Source organism: Carassius auratus, linkage group LG30F, assembly GCF_003368295.1.
Source record: "Carassius auratus strain Wakin linkage group LG30F, ASM336829v1, whole genome shotgun sequence".
NCBI lineage: Eukaryota > Metazoa > Chordata > Actinopteri > Cypriniformes > Cyprinidae > Carassius > Carassius auratus.
Genome location: NC_039294.1, coordinates 5,074,935 through 5,101,027, shown reverse-complemented (window position 1 = coordinate 5,101,027; position 26,093 = coordinate 5,074,935). Strand labels below are relative to the sequence as shown.

At 37.2% G+C, this 26,093-nt stretch overlaps 1 protein-coding gene across 1 annotated transcript in view; it reads right to left on the bottom strand.

Annotated features, from left to right (window-relative positions):
• Nucleotides 1-24,789, bottom strand: part of LOC113068111 (calcium-binding protein 7-like) — a 40,524-nt gene extending 15,735 nt beyond the window's left edge. The window contains exon 1 of the mRNA XM_026240719.1: nucleotides 23,600-24,789. Within this exon, the coding sequence (XP_026096504.1) occupies nucleotides 23,600-23,708 (109 nt within the window). The 5' untranslated portion in view covers nucleotides 23,709-24,789. The remainder of the gene's footprint in view (nucleotides 1-23,599) is intronic.
• Between the last annotated feature and the right edge of the window lie 1,304 nt (nucleotides 24,790-26,093).

Genomic DNA, 26,093 nt, shown 5'->3' with positions numbered 1-26,093 from the left:
ATAACTGTAAATCAAACATTAACACTGGTGTTAATTTAGTATTATTTATAAATTATTATATATAAATTTTAGGTTAAGTTTTAGTAATTCTATGTGATTTTATAATTTTTATATATTTATATAATTTTATATATTTATATACATCTTTTTCAGTTTTATTAATTTTAGTAATTCAACTTAACAAATATTTTTTAGTTTGTTGCCAAGGCAATCCAAAGTTTTCATCTTATATATATATTTTAATGGAGATTTATTTCAGACACCATTTTATTTTTATTTTTTTTTATTTTTTTTTATAGCTTTTGTTTAATAACAACACCAATTAACACTAAAATAATTTATATTTATCTTCAACCGCTTTATTTTCATCTTAAACCAAATTATATATATATATATATATATATATATATATATATATATATATATATATATATATATATATATATATATATATATATATATATATATATATAAAGTCCTGGACAAAGTGTAAGTATAGAACAGAGATGAATGAAGTTTTCTTCAAAGAGAGCTAATTAATCACTTTCCAGTGTTAACTCTCTCTTTGTGAGCCTCTTATAGGGGGATTAAACTGACATAGTCATGCCAGCTCAAATCGCCGCTCAGGAAGAGAGAGATAACATATCCATACTTCTCTTTCTGTTCTAGAGTCAGATAATGGATGTAGAGAGAAGAGCTGAACTCCCTCTCACGTGGCAATCATATCTGATGACCATATGCTCAGGGGTTTGCCAATGCATTATGACAGCCAGAAACGGAATCCATGTATGGTGTTTCATTTTACAGATTTAATTTTAGACACCAAATATTCTTCCATATAATGTCTGCTGCTCGATCTGTTCATCAAATTATTTACAGAAATAGTGTAAATCATGTCAACATTTACTCACTTTTACAGTATGCCATTCCAATCCAGAAAATGTATTAAGATTATACACTTTTCATTTCCATAATATAGTTTCAGTAAATGTGGACATCATATGGACCAAATTCATATACCTTTATCATTTTTGGTATTTATGGAGTTTGACTCTGCACTGCAGTGTGAACATTCTGCATAAAAGTTCATGTTTTCCAAGCAGGTTTAAAAATTACACTTCACATCATTAGAGATGATGTTCTGAGTCAATGATTATACAAGTGCATCTCAATAAATTAGAATGTCGTGGAAAAGTTCATTTATTTCAGTAATTCAACTCAAATTGTGAAACTTGTGTGTTAAATAAATTCAGTTAACACAGACTGAAATAGTTTAAGTCTTTGGTTATTTTAATTGTGTTGATTTTGGCTCACATTTAACAAAAATCAACCAATTCACTATCTCAACAAATTAGAATATGGTGACATGCCAATCAGCTAATCAACTCAAAACACCTGCAAAGGTTTTCTGAGCCTTCAAAATGGTCTCTCAGTTTGGTTCAGTAGGCTACACAATCATGAGGAAGACTGCTGATCTGACACTTGTCCAGAAGACAACCATTGACACCCTTGTCAATGAGGGTGAGCTACAAACAATCCATTGCCAAAGAAACTGGTTGTTTACAGAGTGCTGTATCCAAGCATGAAAGTTGAGTGAAATTAAAAAGTTTGGAAGAAAAAGATGCACAACCAACCGAGAGAACCACAACCTTATGAGGATTGTCAAGCAAAATCAATTCAAGAATTTGAGTGAACTTCACAAGGAATGGACCAAGGCTGCGGTCAAGACATCAAGAGCAACTACATTTTAGTGTTCCTGTAGCTCAACTGGTGACGCATTGCGTTAGCAAGCAAGCAAGCACAAGGTTGGGGGTTTGATTCCCCGGGAACACATGATAAGTAAAATTTGATAGCCAGAATGCACTGTAAATACTTTGGATAAAAGCGTCTGCTAAATGCATACATTTAATTTTACATTTAATTTTACATTTGGCTACAGCTGTCGTATTCCTCTTGTTAAGACACTCCTGAAAGACAGGCAACATCCAAGAACTGGTCTATTATCCAGTGGTCCAAAGTCCTCTTTTCAGATGAGAGCTTTGAAAGTTTTGTATTGTATTTGGAAATCAAGGTCCTAGAGTCTGGAGGAATGGTGGAGAAGCTCATAGCCCAAGCTGCTTTAAGTCCAGTGTTAAGTTTCCACAGTCTGTGATGATTTGGGGTGCACTGTCACCTGCTGGAGTTGGTCTGTTGTGTTTTTTGAAAACCAAAGTCACTGCACCTGTTTACCAGGACATTTGGGAGCACTTCATGCTTCCTTCTGCTGACCAGCTTTTTGAAGATGCTGATTTCATTTTCCAGCAGGATTTGGCACCTGCCCACACTGCCAAAAGCACCAAAAGTTGGTAAAATGACCATGGTGTTGGTGTGCCTGACTGGCCAGCAAACTAACCAGACCTGAGCCCCAGAGAGAATCTATGGGGTATTGTCAAGAGGAAAATGAGAAACAAGAGACCATAAAATGCAGTTGAGCTAAAGGCCACTGTCAAAGAAACCTGGGTTTCCATACCTCAGCAGTTCCACAGACTGATCACCTCCATGCCACACTTAACTAAAGCAAAAGAAGCCCCTAACAAGTATTGAGTACATCTAGAGTTAATGAACATACTTTCCAGAAGGCCAACAATTCACAAAAAAAATATATATATATTCGTCTTATGAAGTATTCTAATTTGTTGAGATAGTGAATTGATGGGTTTTTGTTAAATGTGAGCCATAATCATGAAAATGAAAAGAACCAAAGACTTGGTTACTTCAGTCTGTGTGCATTGAATTTAATACACGAGTTTCACAATTTGAGTTGAATTACTGAAATAAATAAACTTTTCCACGGCATTCTAATTTATTGAGATGTACCTGTATAATGAAATCGTGACATCACGATACCAACAAATCACAAAGTGTTCCGATCACATTCTGCCATCGTCTTTAAATACCCTTTGTTGTCCAGGGATTTTTACTGATATTGAATCTCTGTTTAATCCCTGTGGACCTTCCCTTTAAAAGTCCTGGGAGCTTGAAAGGGCTCGCAGGGTCTCTATCATCTGAAGGCAGGGTGCTTCTAATACACGCTGAAGCCCTGTTTGATGTATGAAGGTGCAGTTGCACTTCAAAGCTGTAATGTGTTCTCACAGTTCTCATAAAAAGATGCTATTGAAAGAGAAAGACATGAAAGTGCATGTGTGGGGTTAAAGAACTGTCAAGCCTTCAACACAAACAGCTCTCTTTCTCTCAAACACACTTGCAAACAAATTATGCACTGAGGACTTAAATATAATCCATAATGTATGCAATGGCTCACTCATTAGTTTTTCATTTAAAGTTACTCATCTATTATGAATAGACAGACAACAGTGGCCCAGTAGTGCACAACACACAAATTCTCCACAACACAAGGAAAAACACTGCATAGGTCTCATTTGTGTTGTGGATTTGTTTCCATTGTGTTGCAGCTTGTTTCTGTTGTGTTATGACTTGTTTCCATTGTGTTCTGCTAATTTTGTTGTGTCGCAGCTTGTTGTGTTTTGCTAATTTCTTTATGCTACTGTATGGATTTTTTTTATTGTGTTGCAACTTATTTCCATTGTGTTGTACTAATTTTGTTGTTCCATGGCTTGTTTTCGTTGTTGCAGCTTCTTTCTGTTGTGCTAATTTAATTGTGTTGTGGCTTGTTTCCATTGTGTTGTGCTAATTTTGTTGTTTTCTGGCTTGTTTCCATTGTGTTGTACTAGTGACATTGTATTGCAGCTTTCTGTTGTGCTAATTTAATTGTGTTGCAGCTTGTTTCCATTGTGTTGTGCTAATTTTGTTGTGTTGTGCTAATGTTGTTGTACTATGGCTTGTTTCTGTTGTGTTGTGCAAAATTTTTTGTGTAGGGAGTTGTTTCCATTGTCCGAATTTTGCTGTGTTGGGACTTGTTTCCAGTTTGTTGAAACTTTTTTTCAAAAAGGCTTGTGTCTTTATGTTCCAGCTTGTTTCCATTGCGTTTTACTAATTTTGTTATTTTGTGTCTTGCTTCTTTATGTTGCATCATGTTTCCATTGTGTTATGCTAATGACATTGTGTTGCAGCTTGTTGTTGTGCTAATTTTGTTGTTTTGTGGCCTGTTTCGTTATGCTGCATCTTGTGTTGTGCTAATGATATTGTGTTGCAGCTTGATTCTGATGTGCTAATTTCATTGTGTTCCAGCTTGTTTCCATTGCGTTTTACTAATTTTGTTGTTGTGCAAAATTCGTTGTGTTGCGGATTTTTTCTGTTGTGTAGTGCTAATTTTGTTGTGCTGCAACTTTTTTCCATTGTCTTAATTTTGCTGTGTTGGGGCTTGTTTCCATTGTGTTGCAACTTTTTTTCCATTGTTTTGTGCTAATTTTGTTGATTTACAGCTTATTTCTGTTGTGTTGTATTGTGGCTTGTTTCCATTGTGTCCTGCTAAATGTATTTATTTATTTATTTTCTGTTGCATTGTGCTAATTGTACTGTGTTGTAACTTGTTTCTATTGTGTTGTACACTGGGTCACTTTAACAGATTAGGTTTAGTCCATTTTAAAAACACAGCCTGCAATGACTTGCAAAAAAGAAAAGCATATAAACGCATTCATTCATTCCAGCAACACTTTTACTGGCTCCACTCCCACACTTGCCAATTCCCGTCAGCTATATTCCATAATCTCTCATTTCCCCAGTGAAGATCTATCAGCGGCGTCCTTCCCCCTTCCACAACAGGCTTCCCTCAAATGAGCTCTTTATGTAAAACTCTTAAAAATCAATTTCTTCAGAGACAATCTTGAACTTTGTGGGTTGAGTGTGTCTTTATACTAGCCTGTCTATGTGTGTCTATGCCTGTGTGTGCATGTCCTCAAGACTATTTTTAAACATCTGTGGCAGGCTTAATCCATCTTGTGTGGTGAGAGGGCCCAGCAGATCTGAATATTACAGTAACCATATTTTAACAAGACTCTAGAGTATTCACATAAGCATTAAATACAGCGCCGGGTCGCTTTGTTGGAGGGGGGTTACTCTACTTTTGCATTCTGATCCTGTAAACCTACAGAGAAGGCTAAATCACACATGGTTGTTGGGGTTGTGGGAAAGCAGTTGCATTTGCCTCCCGGTCACCAGAATAAAGGCATTTTAAAATGAGAGTTAAGCAGTAAAATTAATCCATGTTTCACGCTTATGCTTCAACATGTTTTTGAAAACATAAGGTCAGTGATGATAAAAGAATCTAATCAAAGCATTTTTTCAGAATCCTCTGTAAAATAAAGATAAAACGATTAATGAATTCAGATGAATTGTGTCTGCTGATGGCTCTGTTTATTTGCAAGCACTCTCTGCATTGTTTTATTGTTTGATTCACTAAAGGAATTATGCAAATCAAGTAACAGCATAACATGGCACAAAATCTGTGCCAAACACAATTTGCATGGCACTGTTTCTACACAAAATGATCTACTGTCAGAGTCCGAGTGCATAGGTTAACATGCTTATGAACATCATAGTCACCCAAAGTTTTCCTGTAACTCTCCGCTATATATTTCAAATGAAAAAAAGAGGCAAAAGTCACAAAAATGAAAGCAAAACAAAAGCGGTGTTTAGTGGTAAAAAAGAAAACTCATAAAATTTAATTGAAGATGGGACCCTAGTCATATCTAGAGATGAAAACTAATTGAAACTTGTTGTGGGCCAGCATTAACGCCCAAGCAACAAGTATAACAACACCCTAGTATCTAGTGTTGGGGTTAACACATTACAAAAAATACAATTAACATAATCAAATTACTTTTTTTCAACTAGTAACACAATAAATAAAATATTTACAAGAATAAGTAATGCCAGTTACTTTGTTACTTACTTTATGTCCTGGGGGTTATTAATTTCACTTCGGTGTAAAGATGCTTCACATTTGCCAAAAATATAAATAGAACTATAAAAATAAAAAATATAAATATATTATAAATATCAATTTTTGTATTAAAAACAAACAAGTAAACTTAGCCCAAAGAATAAAAAGTAACTCAAAAGTAATGTAATACATTACTTTCCATAAAATGTGATCAAGTAATCCAATTAGTTACTTTTTAAGGAGTAACGCAATATTGTAATGCATTACTTTTAAAAGTAACTTTCCTCAACACTGCTAGTGTCATAACAATCACTTTTGCTTGGCAATCAATCAACACTCACATGTTCTTCAGCCACTAACAGCACCAAACAGACTTGCAAAAAAATGTATGCACTTGTTTCCCAAAATAAACATCACTTCAGAATGCAGAACACAAACTATAAGACACAAAGTGAAATTGTGAAGAAATGGAGAAGAAAAAAATTGAAAAAAAGAAGGAATAAAATGAAAGAATGAGTAGCTGTGGCAGTTCATAGTGACACGTCAGTCAAGCTCTAAAAATGATCAAACTAAAATAAAATTCCACAAGCCTCATACACTATATTCTCAGTTCTCTGAGGACAAACAATAGCTGTGTGGTACAGACCAAAATGTATGTTGTCACCTGTTACTTTCATTTACTTAAACGTACAGTATGGTATTTTTGGCCACCAGGGGTCACTCAATCAAAATAATAACATAAGACGTACTTTGATGACGTCGGGAAAGAGCGTAGGGTCATGGGAGTTGTTGTTCATTGGAACACGCGCTCTGTCGCTCCCTATCATTCCTCACTCATTCTAACTTAGTATTTTGACAATCACGTCTTTTCGAACGGAGAGATATATGAATTATGAGACCCCTATCAAATCAATATTCCATCTAGCTAGTAGTAATATATGTTAAAAAAACACGGTCGCCTTTCGTTAATAATTATAATTACGTTTATACCATGATATCGAACATTTGAAGCTACTTTATCCAGCTAGATATAGAACAAATGTAGATTTACATTATACCAGTGATCCTCAAATCTGGCTCGCGAGATCCAGTTTCCTGCAGAGTTTAGCTCCGACTCCAATTAAACACACCTGCCTGTGATTTTCTAATGATCCTGAAGACACTGATTAGCAAACTCATGCGTGTTTGATTAGGGTTAGAGCTAAACTTTGCAGGAAAGTGGATCTCGCGAGCCAGATTTGAGAATCACTGCATTATACTATACATGAGAGCTAGTCCTTCTGCGTTTTACACAAGACATCATCGTTTCACAAAATATATGGATAGATACAGTTAGCTGAATGAATGCATACCTGTTTATCAGAATGCAAGCGAGTTCGGCATCTCTCTGTAGTTTCAGCTTGTCACGAAACTCTAACTTGGAAATGCAACTCCAATATTTACCCGTGTCTTGTTTCTTATCTTGTCCCAAAACCTTCTCGGGTCATTTATTTCACCCGTACGTTTGCGCTTCACAGAACGTGCAGGCAAAGCATAATCATGATCCATAACTAAGTTATTGATTGAGGTTTAAATACGAATGTAAACAATATAAATATAAAATATAATAGTCTCGATCAAGGCTAGCTACTACTTTTTTTTCTTCGTCTCGTCTTTGCTTCTGTTCACCTTTGTATTTGGCGGTTCCACAGGAAGTAAGATAAACTAGAGGGGTCAAAGTTTATATGACGCCATAGACGGGTGACAAAACGGAAATAAAGAAACGTGCCGTGTCTTCTAATTAAACTATAATTTTCTCTGGATTTGCAGAAAAATTACATATCGTGCCTTTAACTCTCTCCTTTCCGACATTTTTGAATGGGTATCCCAATTTCTTAAGAAAGAATAAATAAATAAATAAAAATTAATGAATGAATTAATTAATTAATTAAATAAGCAAATAAATAATTAATTAATAACAGCATATAGAGTTGTAAAGACCACTCATGAAAGGTGCATGTAAATATAATTGGCATATAATATAATATAGCAATAGCTATTCACATTTTTTTAAGTGTCCACTGCCTAGACCAAATTAATTGAGCCACATGGTTTCATAGAAAAATGTGAAACTTGACTTCAGTAAAATGAGATTCTATTTTGTTGGTCGTGATAATTGCATGATGACAGAAGTTTGACTCAAGGCGGAAGGCAGATGTCTTCAGTCATTGTCACACATTCAAAAAGGAACACTGATCTGCCGTCTGAAAAACTGCTCCTAAAAATCTATCACCAGATTTGAAAGAGAAGAGAGGGAGAGAAAGATAAAAGCTTCATGAGTCCATAGACATCTCATGTGCTATCTTCCCCTCTTTGACATCTTCTGATTCAGTGTACTTTCAGCCCTCAGCCTGCTTACATTTTTAGAGCTGGCTCTGTAAATCATGAGCCAAAATTTATATCACAACTTTGTCTCCGCTTCTACTGTGATTTGAGAGAGCCGTATTTGACCTATATGAACTTACGCCCCCACAACGCCTACCCTTTGAGTTGAGCCCTACATTACAAGAGCCAATGTGAATCACAAAGCTCAGGCAGACAAACTGCTCCTCTGGATAAGCCCTGAAAGTGCAGATCACGCTGCCAGTCAGGATTTCGGCTGACATAGTAACATTCTGTTGAAATATTCAAAAACATAAAGATAACCTCTTCACGAGTTATTCAGATTGTTGGTGTTTCTCAAAGGCTTTTGTAGGATTTTTAATCAAAGTAGTGAATCAAAAAAAAAAAAAAATCCATGTTCAATACAAATAAAGAAAAAATATTTGAAATGTTTACATTAATTAATGTAAACTTTTATTTTACAAGCTGAAGAATAAGGGCCTTTGCACTAAGCTTGACGCAATAAAGTTAATCGAATACCTGTCAAATGGTAGCCTGATGACATCAGACTTTGTACTTCCACTCAATTTCAGTTCGCTTCTGTACTCAGTCTGAGATAGCAAACCATCTCTCAGTTTTCCTCTGGCTCCAAAACATCCGGCCAATCAATGAACAGAGGGCGGGCTGAGAGCCGTTATGTAGACTCTAAGTGCCAAGTTTACGATCGTAGTTTGGGTTAGGCAAATCGAAAGCGACAGCGGACATGGGGACACAAGATTCTATTTGCTCCATTGTGGAGAATATTCCTGGCATTTGCCAACTGAAGCACGAACAAGAAGAGTGTTTGTTTTACATTTTGAATGGAGGTGATGTTGTGGTCGTACCGACAGGTTTTGGGAAAAGTTTAATTTATCAACTGTTACCGATCGTCAGCGAGAAACTGGGGAGGCAAAAGTCCGGCAAGGTGATAGGTGATACATGGAGGATCAGATTAAGGAGGCAGCAAAACTCGCTCTATGTTTTTGGTTTCGCAGCATACAGTGTTTACAGTGGAAGTGTGACCCGGCTGAGCCAGCGCATAACACACGTCATAACCAAACGTTATGTGATTGGCTTACAGGTAACCAATGATTTTAAACTTCAGACAAGCGCCCACCCACGGGAAAGTAAAAGCTTGTCAATTATGCCCTTCCAGACTCTGTCTACAAAGCAAAGTGAAGTAGCAGAGTTTGGTATTACCAGGCTAGTCAAATGGTGCTTTTACACCGAATGAGAAACAATTGCTCATTTCAGTTAATTCATGCCTGCCCAATAGGTGGTGCTGGCTGAGAATGCATGTTACACCTGCACACTAGGTGGCACAACAACTATTCATTATAACAAACAAAGTGTAATGTGATGTAAATGAGAGATTCATTGTGCAAAAGTTACATTTATTATAACGGAACTTTGTGAGATTGCGGTAAACTGAAGTGATTGACAGATTTTCCGTGATTATAAAGATAGTGCTCTTTGTGTGGTTTTTTTGGTAATATATAATCTATTAAGAGTTTATTAAAAAATAATAATAATAATAATTTAATAAAACTTTATGGACACATACATGCTGCAAATTATCAGGAATGACATTCACATATTTATGCGAGATTCACTCTTGAAATAGCAGTGACTGCCATTTCTATAACCACACCCGTAAAAAGAACAGAAAAAAAAAATGTTTTTGTTGTTGGTACAGTTCTATTATTGCTTTTTATAAACAGCTCGTTAGCGATTTCATTGTTGTGAGCACATAAACAATTCCACCCTAAAATTAAAACAGCAAGTTTGATCTTGACAGTGCCTGGACATGTAGGCTGTACAGTGATACATATTCACCCCTACCAAAAGAGTAAAATAACACAAATAAACAAGCCCCCTATATACCAACACCAGCCTATTGTCTCTTGAGCCGCTTTACCTTTAAATTACAGTCCAAGTGTCAACAGCACAACTTGGTCCCCATCCCAGAGGGCCATTTGTTGAAGGTGCAGTGCCTTCACTTAAATGTCAAGTGTCTTGTTTTGAGGTTGGGTATCATAGAGGATTAATAGTATAGGTCAGTGTCTGGTTTTGTATTTTAGTGAATGTACATTCTGTTAAAAACACATACACACAGATTCACACATATGCACTGAGAGTCTAGTCAGAAGATATTGTATATTGTAGTCTAAAAACGCAATTTATTTTATTTCCCCACAAAACAAAATGGCATCCTATTTAAAAAAAAAAAAAAAATAGGGATTTGCAGCACCATTTTGGAAAGCCAGTGAAGCAGAACCCTGTTCTAGTTCTCACCAGTGGATATGTTGGTAATGGAAAATCAGAGTGTGTGTAAATTGCCCTCCTGTCAATGCGCCACAAAACACGCTGCCCTCACTGAGAAACATATAAACAGCTTTAAATGCACCACAGCTGCTTTATATATACAGATTTGTTTAGCAAGAACATAATTGTTAGACACTTGTTCGGTTACTTTTATTATGCTGCTATATTATTGTTCCAAATTGTGGAATATCATTATTTAAATGACAAAACAAACACTCATATTAGAAATGTCACATCTAGGTCACTTAAAGCAGTCAAATAAAAGCACAAACAATGATAATTGCATGCATGTTTTAATCTGATTGGTCATTGTAAAATCAGATTCTTGCATAATAAAATGAATTAAACTGAGAAAAAAAATCTGGTTACAATGTAAGCTAAATAAAGTCCAATTAGTCAACCATTATTGCAAAATGATGCCTTTTAGGCTAACGCTTGATCACCCCGTTGGGATTCATTTTCTGATAATGATCAATTGACTGTGCATTATTTTTTACACATTTGCCTAAATTACATATATTTAATTTGTATTTTGATCAATGGGAAAAGCATATTACATATTCAATAAATTATCTTTAAAAACATTTAACATAATGCGAAGAAATTTAGATAAAATGCATAAAGGTATATATATATAAATAAGAGGTTTTCTTTCCACATCAAAGTCACTTAAAAGCCAGTGACATGCAATTATGTTACAGTTACATTTTATGGGATAAAATCGTCTCGGTTACGTATGGTAACCCTCGTTCCCTGAAGGAGGGAACGGAGACACCACGTCGTATGACCGACGAATATGGGATATCGCTTCGATAGACCAATCTACTTCGAGTGTAAACTAAACGAGCCAATGCACATTGGCATGCAATTATTGCATCCAGCTGCCGCTGATCACTGCGTGAGTATAAGAGGGCAGCAGGTGCAATGCATACCAGTTTTTCGCTGAGGAGCCGAGCCGGGAACCCGGCAGCTCAGCGGCGGTACAGCAACCATGGCGACGGGACGTGGCGTCTCCGTTCCCTCCTTCAGGGAACGAGGGTTACCATACGTAACCGAGACGTTCCCTTTCAGTCGGTCACTCTCGACGCCACGTCGGATGACCGACGAATATGGGATCCCTATCAAAGCGCCATGGGTGCTGCCCCTTCCAGTGCCCTGTGCGAGCCGCCTGCGCCCCTATTAGGTGTAGGCCGGGGCTCAGAACAAGTAGCTCCACTCACCATTGTCAAAGCACTACCTCACTGGGTGAGATTGGATAACACTGGGAAAACTTCCCCGGTCCGCTTGGAGCCGGGACGCTGCGGAAGCCCCATCCTTCCCGAAGGAGGTCTCGGAGGCAAATACACATATAGCATCCGTTTAGGAGTATACGGAGAAATTTGAGGTGATTAAAACCCTCTTGGGAAGGCAGAAGTCTGCCGGGGAAACACGGGCTCTAAGGCTATACCGTGGACTATACACATACGAGTACCGCTTAGGTCTCAATATGGAGCCCAGCCTTCCATGGTTCTCACGGATTCATCATGAAGGCCTGGCGCCGGACGTTCCGCCGCGTCCAGCTGCCTAGGGTGATGGAGGATCTCAACAGGGTCTACAGTTCGGACACTCTGGAGCAGTTTTAGCAAGCCGACACTAACCGGGGCCTCTCAGTGCCACTACCCGTTTGAGGTGAGAACACAGGAGGATACCGGCTCTACACAAAGGCTATAGAACCTAGCGAACGTGTTAGGGGTCGCCCAGCCCGCAGCTCTACAAATATGTCAAATATCTGTCAGCGAGGCGCCACGAGCCAGCGCCCAGGAGGATGCAACACTTCTAGTTGAGTGAGCTCGCAGCCTGAACGGGCAGGGCACATCCTGAGCCTGATAAGCCAGGGTTATGGCATCCACAATCCAGTGGGCCATCCTCTGCTTAGAGACGGCATTCACCTTCTGCCGGCCTCCGTAACAGACAAAGAGCTGGTCTGAGGTCCTGAAGCTTTGCGTCCGGTCCACGTAGCACCTTAATGCTCGAACAGGACAAAGCAAAGCCAGGGCTGGGTCTGCCTTCTCCAGGGGCAGCGCTTGCAGGTTCACCACTTGGTCTTTGAAGGGTTTAGTGGGAACCTTGGGCACGTAGCCAGGCCGGGGCCTCAGGATTACCTGGGAGTCAGCCGGCCCGAACTCTAGGCACGAATCGTCGACCGAAAATGCATGCAGGTCCCCTACCCTCTTAATGGAGGCCAGTGCAAGCAGGAGCACAGTTTTCAATGAAAGAATATTTAGCTCAACTGAATGCACTGGATCGGAGGTGCTAGAGGAGTGGTGGTCTCATCCACGAAAGCCACCTCAGCGTGCTCGACGCCCAGACACGTGAGGCAGCGATCGTGACCATCACCCGATGCCAGGTAACGACCGCACCCAGAAACGCACGGGTGAAGCTCTTTTAGAGAAATTTGCTCTTTAGGAAATGCTCTTTTAGTGCTGAGGCGCACAGGGGAATTGGCCGCTTGCAACACGACAGGGGTAGTGCAACCTGAAGTGTGCAAATCCACTCGACACAGGAACGACCGCCGCTGAAGCGCCGTCTCGCCAACACACGAAGCTTCCGAGAGCGTGTTGAACTCGTAGTTCACAGCAGACACAGTTGAGCAGAGCGATACTAACGCTCGGCTCCGAAGCGAAAAGCTGGTATGCATTGCACCTGCTGCCCTCTTATACTCACGCAGTGATCAGCGGCAGCTGGATGCAATAATTGCATGCCAATGTGCATTGGCTCATTTAGTTTACACTCAAAGTAGATTGGTCTATCGAAGCGATATCCCATATTCGTCGGTCATCCGACGTGGCGTCGAGAGTGACTGACTGAAAGGGAACTGATAACAATAGTAAAGTAAGTGGTGACTGGCTCTTTTAAATGTAAGGTGGGACTACAGTCACTATATTGTTTTATTACATATCAATAAACATAACATTCTCCCTCTCCTTCTCTCTATATCTAAAAATAGTGCATGCACTTTTACAAAAGGATATATTTTGTGTAGTTTCAAAACAAATCAAGCAAGAATTCTGTAAACTTAGCCAGAGGATTTAATTTGACTTAAACTCTCTGAATCCCTAATGCAACTTTATGGGAAAAACTTCCTCTTTTTTTCTAACAGAGAGTATTTCCTGCATCCTCTTTTTTTGTGAGTCCTCAAGCTATTATGTTTCTCAAAAATGGAAATGTTTTCTTGCTCTGCAAACAAATCAAATCACAAAAGGGAGATGAAAAATTAAGTTATTCTGCATTTGCATCAAATGAAAGATATAAACAGAAGATATGGCATTGTCCATCTGCTTTCTCTCATTAACCATGCTGCAAAACCAGCGGTGGAAAGAGAAATGTGATGGAGGTAAAAGAACCAGGAGCAGACCTTGGCTGGTGGAGGTTTTGTGTGCTAAGTCAGTTAAATATGTGAATCACTCTTCTGTTTGTGTGCCTATTTCTAAACCAGTCTACCTGCCAAACAGCCATTTGATCTTTCTTTACTTGTACTGTGACAGGAAACACATTTGTACCTTCTGCACAGTGTGCTGAATTTACCCAAACCGTGATTTTACTCCTACTTTGGCCATAATATTTATAGAGAGAGAAGTATAACAGAATTATGTGTTTTATTGCTGTCAGAACATTTATCAGTGTGATCTAATGCAATTACAAAATGCTGGGCTTCCTGAATCATTAAGTAGGATGTTAGTAGCACATAAGTATTATTTAATATCCAGCGCATGTTTCCAATTACATATTACTGAGTAATATGTACAAGCATTCATAGAATTACCACTTGTAAATCCATTATCTGCAACTTAATAGGATCTTTACACTTGCTTTCAAAGTTTAAGAGAGACAAATGGCACAAAGTAAACTATATAACCCTACAAAAAAAAAAAATTCATAAATTGATACTGTGCACTCTGATACTTCCCTCAGACCATTCGGGATGGATTGTTTTGCATTTATTGAGGACCATATGGATGAGTTTGTTTCTTCTTTGGAATAGATTTGGAGAAATTATTTAGCATTACATCACTTGCTCACCAGTGGACCCTCTATCACGTGTTCTCATGCAGGCGTGTGAGGAGGCTTCTTGCTTTACAGCTGATGCAGACTTATATGTGCATTACCGCCACATATCTCTTAAGTGCTGTATAGACATAATACCACAAAAGACTCTGTAATATGTGCTTACATGCTCATGCACTACAAATGATCTTGCACTTTTCAACAGCCAGCTGCTTGACTTACGATGTTTCTCTTTGCACGTGTACAGTATTATGTGAAGCATTCATATAATCGATATATTTTTCTTTTTCAGTCAATGTATAGGTAAACATTTATATATAGTATATTCATATTCAAAATCTGTCAGTAATGTAAAGTTGTATATAGGTGATTATGCCGGCTTGCTATGGTCACGCAGGTTTGTTTACGCATTAAACTCGTGGCCACGAGAAAAACATGTCGTTCCCTCAACATAAGAAGTCGTGGCCACGAGAAATGGATGTTGTTCCCTCAACATAGCATCTCGAGACCACGACATAAGGATGTCTTTACCTAGACAAAATTATCTCGTGGCGATGACAAAATATGACGTTCCCACGAGTTAATAAGACGTTCCCACAAATTAATATCTCGTGGCCACGACATATTATCACGTTCCCACGAGTTATTATTTCGTGGCCATGACAAAACTAAGTAAAGCGAATAAGTCACTTTATGGGCACCATATGAAATAGCTGCCCGGAGGCGTTGCCAAGATGGCGGCCGAGTGGCACAACTTGCCTAAAAGGACTTAGTCACGAGTCTGCTTGTGAATGCGCTCAGGGGGATGCACTTAGGAGAGTTTGAACAGTTTGCACATTGCGTAAATCAGAGGTAAAAAACAATACTGTTCTGTTTCTTGCACAGATCAATCATTTAGTGTCTTTACACATCAGTGTCTCGTCACGAGCCACGGGGTTTCATTTGGTTTTGTTCGTGTATGTTTTTTTTTTTTTTTTTTTTTTTTTATTGTTTTATGTTTTTAACCGTGATTTACATCCACTTACATAGTAAGACTGATAGACGGTTTTAGTGAAAAATCTCAGTTTGTGTTCTAATGAAGAAACAAAGTCACCTACATTTTGGATGCCTTGGGGATACGCAGATAAACATCACATTTAAATTTTTGTGTGAACTTTACCTTTAATAGAGCGACTTTAAAAAGTAAATACGTATACATTTTTGAAAATGTTGTCACAACTTTTATTTCAATCAATTTTAAAATGGAAGCTTACTTCCATTTGTCTTGAGCCTGAAAGCTGGAGTTATGTAAATCCAGACAGACTCAGACACATTGGAAAATGATGAGAGTTCATTTTTAATGTAAGCCTGATATAATTTGTTCTAGATCATTTAATTTAGCACTCTACTAAATTAAAATAACCTTATTTCTTTATTTATGCCAGAAATAAAATTTTATTCAGATGTCCTTGACATTTTGATTGTATCTGGGAGCATAAGTACATTAACTTAAAATCATACAACAAGACTAGAACTAATCTGTTCTAATAAAAAAAGCTTAATTTAATTACATGCAATAGTTTTTCTCAATTTAATTAGGTTAGGGTTATTGAACATTTTTATATTTTGACTGAGTTTCTGAACAGACAAAAGGGCTTAAATCGTTCTATAAACCATTTTAAAGCTATCGTGTAATGCTTACATGGTTCTCTTAGTATGCAAATTAATCAGTACTAGTATTACTCAAGCAATAAGTAGTTCTCATTAGTAAGAATGATGTTAGTTACCCTTATGAGCAATTTTTATGAACAAAAGCCAATTTGCTATATTGCAACCCATTCTGGAAAATTAGTTGAATTTTCCCCAATACTGAAACCATCTGTCAGATTTTTCAGTTGGTTAAGCTGCTGTCAGCCAAATCAGACGGATCTGCATCCATCAATAGATGTCACATCAGCACAATACATTATCTCCGACTCCAAGATACATCATCTGAATTCAGCATCCAAAGTGTAGAAACTTCAAAGTAGACACAATATCCAAAGTTTTGATATATAGGTCAAACAAAAAATAAATGAATGAAACACTGAATATAGAAATAGAAAAATATAAACTAGACAGATGAAAAAAAAAAAAAAAAAAAACATAACTTTGAAATAAATAAATAAATAAATCCAAGATATCAGACAAAGTGCCAATAAATAATATTTTTAATTTGTCAGTTTAAACATTTATTAAGTACAATACTGTTCAAATGTTTGGGGTCTGTGAGTTTTTTATTTGTTTTTGAAAAAAGTATTTTATGCTCACCAGGGCTACATTTATTGATCAAAAATGCAATAAACAAAAATAAATATTGTACAATATTAAGTGCTGTCAATCAATTAATCACATTCAAAATAAGTTTTTGCTTACATAATAATTGTATTTATATATATATTATCAATTTCACATCAATAGGCACATCAACCATAACTCCTTCAAAAACAGCTAGAAGCCTTGGAGTTATGATTGATGATCAGCTGACTTCCTCAGACCATATTGCTAAAACTGTCTGATCCTGCAGATTTACTTTATTCAACATCAAGAAGATCAAGCCCTTTCTTTCGGGAAAACATGCAGCACAACTCCTTGTTCAAGCTCTTGTTCTGTCCAGGCTGGACTATTGCAATGCTCTCTTGGCAGGTCTTCCAGCCAATTCTATCAAACCTTTACAATAAATCCAGAACGTGGCAGCAAGATTAATTTTTAATGAGCCAAAAAGAATACACGTCATACCTCTGTTTATCAATTTGCACTGGCTTCCAATAGCTGCTTGCATAAAATTCAAGGCATTGATGTTTGCCTACAAAACCACCACTGGCTCTGCACCCATTTACCTAAATTCATTACTTCAGACTTATGTGCCCTCTAGAAGCTTGCGTTCTGCAAGTAAACGCCGCTTGATTGTGCCATCCCAAAGAAGCACAAAGTCACTTTTACGGACTTTTAAATTAAATGTTCCCTTCTGGTGGAATGAACTCCCCAACTCAATCCGAGTCCTTAGCCATCTTCAAGAATCGGCTTAAAACACATCTCTTCCATTTTTATTTGACCCTCTAACTTTAACCTGTTAACTGTCACTCACGTTTTTGAAGATAGACTTGAATGTGCATGATACAAACCTAAATTTTTATAATTCATGACTGAAAACATTTTGTAACATGATTTTGACGTGCCATTTACATGGTAATGCAATGTCTGATTTTAAAATGGGTTTTAAAGGATGAATTTTGAAATTTTATGTTTTCAAGTGATATATAACTTCTGATGATTTCTAAAATGTGATAGAGAAAAAGGCAACGAGGAAGCCTTTTTTTTAAACAAAGGTCAAAGCTCCTTTTGTAATGTAGATTTCTGAGGGTGCACTCTTGTCATAAATGGATCTATTACTTTTCCTACATAATTTTTAACAAAAAATATTGGTATAATATATATTTGGGAGTCTTAGACCTTTCCAACGATATATAGTTTGTCAAGATTAGATAAAATTTGATTGCAATATAGTATAGTCAACGTAGGCGTCCCGTATACGGGACGGGGTGACATTTAACAGGTTAACACTCACTATTCTAATTCTATTCTTAAAAAAAATCTAACTACCTTTCTAATCTTTTTTTATTCTATTTTCTTTTAATTTATTATGCAATTGTATGTGTGTGTGTGTGTGTGTGTGTGTATATGTAAAGACCTCTAACTAGCTTGCTCTATTCTTTTTTTTATTCTATCTGTTTTATTTTTATTTATTATATTATTTAAAATCCCATGCTACATGTACTGTGTTAACCTAACTGAGACTCGTTATAGCACTTATATATCATTGCTCTTTTTGTTGTTTTTGATTGCTTCCACTGTCTTCATCTGTAAGTCGCTTTGGATAAAAGCGTCTGCTAAATGAATAAATGTAAATGTAAATGTAAATGTAAATGTATTTGTACTGTGTATATTTATTATGTATATATAAATAGAAACACATACAGTATAGATTGAAAAAATATTAACATTTATATATTTATATTCTTATATTATATATAAATATATAAACATAAATTTTTTCTAAAATGTATGCATGCATGTATTTGTATTTATATATACATAATAAACAGTATACACACATTTATTGTGTAAATGAAAACTTTTATTTTGGTTGCTATTAATCACGATTAATCATTTGACAGCACTAAAATATTACTGCAATTTAACTTAAAATAACTAAATATATTTCAATATATTTTAAAGTGTAATATATTTTCAGTTTCATTACTCCAGACTTCAGTGTCACATGATCCTTTAGAAATCCTTCTAATATCCCGATTTGTGTTTCTTCTCATTATATCATGTTGAAAACTGTTGTGCTGCTGAACCTTTTTTGTGGAAACAGTGATACGTTACTTTTTTTAGGATTCTTTAAAGCATTTAGAACAGCTGAAATATTTTTTGTTACATTGAAATGCATTTACCTTGACATTGCATTTACTTTTGATCAATCTAATATTTCTAAAAATATTATTAATTATTTTTTTTACTTTAACTCGCTTTTCACTGGTAATCTTTTTCATCTAACTTCCAAATAGTGATCTTTGTTCTGATTGGTTGAGTCTTTGCATATCAACGTAGTTCACATTGTCCGTCACAACAGTGTGTGTGAAGCTGCTGAAAAATAAGTGGCCATTGTGATGCAATAGATACAATGATGATTTCCTTAAAACTTATTTTTGCAGCCTAGTTTCCATAAACGCTGGATTTAAAAAGGACCATCATGTTAGAGCATATGAAGAGCAAAGAAAATCATGTTTTCAATTATACACCCTCTTTAGTTTCATCAACTTTTGACTAAGAAGCAGTAGCTTTAACAGTTTTTTTTGGACCCTGAGGCTGAATATGACTTGGTGTGTAAAACATCAGTACAGCAGTCCACCATGCTGCCAGTGTGTGCTTGATCAAGAGGGGCTGGCGAACAGCACCCCTTACCATCCCTGTGACAATGGGCTTTGAGATTGCTTTCTGAAATCCATCCACAGCACCAAATTTAATCACAGCTTTATTTGCTTCCGTCACTCTTTTAATGAAATTTCAAACAAGCTTGATGTCTGATTGTCATGCGGTGCCATAGAAAGACCATGTGGTGCGTGACGTGGGACACGGTTAACAGCTGGGTAATTCCCGGTGCATGGAGACCTCTGCACATTAAAGCCGTGAGGCTGCTGCTTTGTACTGAATGTGCATTTAGTGAAAGCCTTACCAGTAATGGATGTTTATTCAGTTCACGTGAATCACATGGGTAACTGGTTCATAGTAAATAAACTCCAACAAAAAAAGCAGCATTCTACTTCTTGTGAATCATGATGGGTAAAAGACGTACTTATCTTTTAAATAAAAACAAACTCTAAAACCCTAAATGGGAGTTTTATAGAACATCCTGGCCAGTCTTTTTAAGGACAAAAAAAACATTATAAATGTGTTTTTTCCACTACACCTAAAATATGTGCATGAGGAACAAACTGAAATGTAAGCTGTTATCTAATGCAAGTCTTGGCATTCCTTCTTATGAGGGAAGTAACAATGAATTTGTATGAGTCATTTGCATGCAAATATTTTCATGAAAAATTCAAGACTGACCAGTAACTTTATTACTAAAATGTATTCAAATGTTTTTAAAAATGTAGGAGCTACAACAATCCCACCCAAGCAGAAACCACATACTCGGCCAAATAAATGTGTTAAGGAAAGACATTTACCCCACAAAAAAAAAAAAAAAAAAAAAAAATTAAAACATAATAAACACGTCCATCATTGAGGCGTTTTACTTTAAACCATTGCTTCTAGCCAAAATATGAGTACATGATTAATAACACTTCCTCCAGTGAACAAGTTCATCTCCAATTGTCCTCTCATCAAAATCCCTGGCATTTTTGACTGTTTTAATGGTGTTTGGTCTGTGCATATTTCTCTCCTGATTCAGACGAAGCAACTTTTTCACTGAAGAAAGCAATATTATGGATATAACTTGTACTTGCCGTTTGAAGTCAAAAACACCTTAATGATGGATTAGTTTTTTTATAATAATGCGGCTTTTCATTTCACAAGACCTTAAGTGATGGACTGGAGTCATGTGGATTATTCTGATGTTTTTATCAGCTGTGTGGACTCTCATTCTGACGGCACCCATTCACTGCAGAGGTTCCATTGGTGAGCAAGTGATATAATGCTAAATTTCTCCAAATCTGCTCTGATGAAGAAACAAACTCATCTAAATCTTGGATGGTGTGAAGGTGAGTACATTTTCAGATCTTTTCAATGAATCAATTGATCCAGTTAACCAATCAAGTATAAAAGATTCATTCACTAATCTGGCTCATTCTATTCTTGTGTTCAACTCACTGACTTGATTCAGTCACCGTGGTTAACAGCCCACTGTAACTAGGGATTATCAGCGAATGATGACTCACAGTGCAGTTTGTTCTTCACACAAAGCTTTTGAACAGCCCCAGAAGACTTGGAATATAGCACGTGGTAAGCTTGAAAGCTTCATTCTCCATTCATCTCTTTTAGTGTTCCACCAAGATAAAAAAAAAAAAAAAAGTCATACGGGTTTGGAAGGGGTAAATGATGTCAGAATTTCCATTTTTGTGTGAACTAATCCTTTAAAGGACGTTGTCAGCAGGTTAAGATGTCCAGTGTGGAGATGATGTATTTTAGATGAACCAGACTTAAAGCAATCTTCATCTGAGAATAATAATGAATTCTTCAAGCATTAGCTGAGGCTCTTATACTCATTCTTCATTTTGAAAAAGGACGGGTTTATGATGAAATATTGCTAACTAAAATAAAGATGCACGGATTTAGCTCACAAATTACATCTCAGTTTCTGCCCCAAGCGTGTCATACGAGTTATAAGAAAAATATCAAAATCTGGCTCAAACTCAAGATTCGCAAATAAACAACTGTATATCCTAAGGACAAGAATGAACATGGCCTACTTCATAAGTGTGAGCACAACTGCACTAACAACTTATTCCATGAGCTTCGTTTCTATTTGCTGAACAAAACTGTTATGAGGACGAAACCCAGTGGTTTGTCCCCTTATATTTATTCTCTGTTTTCCATCTCTGTGGAAATGCGACACATATGATCTGGGGTGACCACATGCAGGCACATTTGCAAACAGATTGACTGTCACATCCACACATGGATATTTGTGTATATACAGAACGCACACAGTCATGTACTACAGGAAACATCCATATGTGGCCCCTCACGTCTTGCACTTGCACTTTCTCACCATTTAGCTTGTGTTAGTTCAGACCAACAGGTTTTCAAGGGTTTAGAGCATGAGAATCAGCCTTGAGTTTTTGGGCTATATTTTATTTAACATGATGCACTGAGAGAAAACATCCCTTGAAGAACGGAATTGCAATGAGGTGCTGAGATACTTAATTAAATCTTAATCACAAAAGATTGATCTGAAAAGACACTTTTAACTGAGCTGACAATCACACCAGTCAGAGGTCAATATATAAGGTTTAGTGGAAAAACGAATCTGAATGAATGCATTTGAAATTTGCAATTACAGACCACTACATTTTTACTTTTGCAATTAAAAAAGTTCATCAACATGCAGAGATATTAAATGAAAAAGCATGGGATTTGGATGCAATCTGATTACACTGGACTAATTGTAGTTTGAATTTCACATGTAACCTATACCTAAGCATGGCATGGTGGGAGAAAAAAAAAAAAGCATTTTATTTTGTTTTGTTAAATAAAAATACATTATTTTTTTGCTGTATTGAGCATGCCGTGACTAAATTTCAAATTACATTTTACTGATTTCTTTTAATTGGATACTTATCAGGGTAAACCAGTGGTTTTTAATCCTGATCTTGGAACATGTAGCCAACTTAAAGCATCGTATGATAGTGAAAATAAAGCATTTATTTTGCTGCTATTGATCAAGTAGAACACAACATGTCAATTTCAAATGACATTTTACTGATTTTATTTAATTGGACATTTATCAAGGTAAACCAGTTGTTTCAGTACTGATCCTTGGAGGTCCACAGCACTGCACATTTTGGATGCCTCTCTATCTGATGCACCAGTTCAGGTCTTGGTGCCACTATTTAGGAGCTGATGATATAAACCAAGTGTGTTAATTAAGAGAGTCATCCAAAATGTGCAGGGATCCAAAATGTGTTAGGGATATTCCATGCATTGGGAAACACTAGGGTAATAGTACATGTATGAATCAACCAGTCTATTCATTTGCATATGGTATAGTGCAATATGTTTCAGATTCTAAAAATTAAAAGTGTTGGTTTTATGACATGGTATCAAAAACTGCAAATGACCCCCATTAGTGCTGCATATCACAAACAGGTCTTTTTGCTCTCTTATACTCACACAAATTTTAACCAGAAAAGCTAAACATGTGACTTCTGCTTTTATACGACACAAATGAGAAACAGTGCTATGGAAATACTCTGTAATAGTGAGTCAAAGACTTCATGTTTGGATTCACTTTTTATTTACACACACACCTCCTGAAAAATGAAGTTTAAAGTCTAAAAGATACCAGAACTGCAGCATACCACTCTTATGTATTTCTGCTGTTTTGTGATAGACCTACTTTCCATAAATCACACCATCAGATTTACAGTATCCACTTTATAGAAACACAGGCACGGATAACGTGATTTTCTCGCGTTTAAAGTGAAATACGCTGTGTGCTGAATCCTTCCAAACTGTTCTAAACAGAAAAAAAAAAACCTTCAATGTTCACTTACAACATATTTTAAGTGGAAATTGGATCATTCTGAAACGGGGCGAGGGAGATCACTTAAGTAAATGATCAAGGAACAGGTCTTAATACACTAAAGTAATACAATAATTAGTAAGAGTATATTCGTTTTATATAAAATAGAAGAGTAGTTTGTGGGCTTCATACAACACCTGGACCCTCTCACTCACCTTCCACCTCATCCTCAGGCAGGTTGACTGGTGCCCGGTACGACAGGATATCAGGAATGGTGCAGATTCCCCGGTACATCAAAGTGGAAGTCACCGGATGCATAGGCATTTTTGCAATTTATGTTGACCAGCACGTGTGTATTGATCCTCATATATGAGATTTACTGTCCGGACGGCAACTTTTTACCCCACATCAGATCGGACTGAACCCCTCACTGGAGATCACGCGTGGAGTGGATTCCATGGAAAGCTCCTATAGTATACTCTCGCAGCGTGCGCAATTGCGCAGCCCTCTCCAATAAACCAGGTGCAGGGATTTACAAGTCTTCACAGGTCACTGGTGGTCTAGATGTAAGGCTTTTTGGTTTGGATCTTCACAATATAAGCAAACCGCCCGGTCTTTAGTTTGTTGTAAAAATGACAAAGACGACGAATTACGGCGGCTCCATCGGCGGGGAAACTAGCAGATCATAATCCACCAGCTCACACGACGCGCATCAAACAAACGCGCATTTTTATCAGTGCGACAACGTATGTGCGTGTTTGGTGAGGTTGCGTGGATCGATTCGAACTCCAGGTCGTTAAGCATATGATTGTTTTCTCCTCGGTCGCTTCTTAAGACACAGCAGCTGCGCCTCGAGCACGCACTTGTTGGACAGCGTGTGCGCACTGCCAAGAACAATGAGTTAAAAATGCGCTTAACGCGTGTGTAGTTGAAGGTCTTTTTCTCTCTTAAGAAATCCAGTTTTTCCTATGGCAAAAAAATAAAATAAAAATAATAATAATTACAAAAATAAAATAAAATAAAAAAACAGGAAAAGATGTCACCGATATAATCAAACTTTCCAGCTAATCACAACATGCAGATAAACGAGCTGTGCTGTGCGTGGGGAGGCTCGGTGTCCGGGTTCCCTCGCGATGGATCTATATTTAGTCTGAGTGTAAGCTGCTGCTCTTCACAAGGTATTTCCCGCCGCAGGTGCTGGCAGGCGTTTACACGCGGAGCGTTCTTGTTCAACAGCTAGACGGAGCGTAACGGATTGGAACACTCTTGACGCGTTTTGAAAAGTTGATCTGCTTGTTTTTTACTTGGCATGATGTCTTAAAACGCGGCGCTCACTTAAAACGCGATATTTACTTAACATGAATATTATTTGCGTGAGTACATTTATTTTTAACCTTATAGAACATAGGCCAATGTCAAAAATTTACATTTAATTCACTTTTTTAAACATTAAAGGGTTAGTTCACCCAAATAGCAAAATTATGTCATTAATAACTTACCCTCATGTTGTTCCAAACGTGTAAGAGCTCCGTTTATCTTTGGAACACAGTTTAAGATATTTTAGATTTATCCCGCGTTTCCACCGCAGGAACTTTACCTAGGAACTAGGGACTTTGGCCTGGTACTTGGTGTGTTTCCACCGCAGGAACCAGGAACTAAATAAAGTTCCGGGTAAAAAAATGCCCCTCAGAAAGTCCCTGCTGGCGAGGTGGTACTTTTTCAAAGTTCCGAACCTTTGGAGGCGGGACTTGGGCGCTAAACATCCTGATTGGTTGAGTTCACGCAGCATTGGTTGGGTTCAACCACCATTTATTCGGATCATTTTCAAAATATTACTGTTATTGTGTCATGAAATGTAATTTTAAAAGTATTTCAGGTGAGAATGTAGTTGTTTAAAACTCAAATCTGTGGTTTATTTATAAAGACAGCGCCTATTTAAAAATGTGTTTCGCCGATCTCGGAGACGTGAGCTCCACGCAATCAGCGGGAGCTCAGTCCTCATGTATCCGCCGAGAGCAGCCTCACCTCGGCTAGACCTTCTGATATGTGCCGCTGGCTCTGATGTCTCTTTAGTGGTTAAACATAACATATAATTTGTTTTGGGTAAATCTAATCTAATCTTTGGTCTGTATTCAATTTATCTATATGTTAAAATGAAAATAAAAAAGGCAAATTTATATAATATCTAGTTTCATTGTAATGACTGTATATACACATTTCCCTGAACTAAGTACATTTCTGCAGCTGTTATTATGTTTAAATGAAAACAAAAGGAGGCAGTGGTATTTGATATCCTATTTCATTTTATTGTAAATATATAGAGGGGAAAATTGCAGTAGCCAAAGAGAGCTGACTGAAGTTATCAAGTACACTGGTGTTTGCAGATTTACCGGATGTGCGTTGTAGCGGACATCACACTCCCGAGACGAATGTACAAAGTCCGCACTACCGAGGATGCACGTCCAAAATCAGCGTACCTTTGTATTGAGAAACCCGTGCAGACCTACGTCACCAGTCTATTTGCCTAATCTTCCCAGTACTTTACAACGTGGTGGAAACACAGAAAGCAAAAGGTCTGGGGGGAAAAATGTTCCTGGGAAAAAAGGTCCTGGTACAAATGCTCAGGATAATTTCGGTGGAAACTCGGCATTAGTCCGAGAGCTCTCAGTCCCTCCATTGAAACTGTGTGTACGGTATGCTGTCCATGTC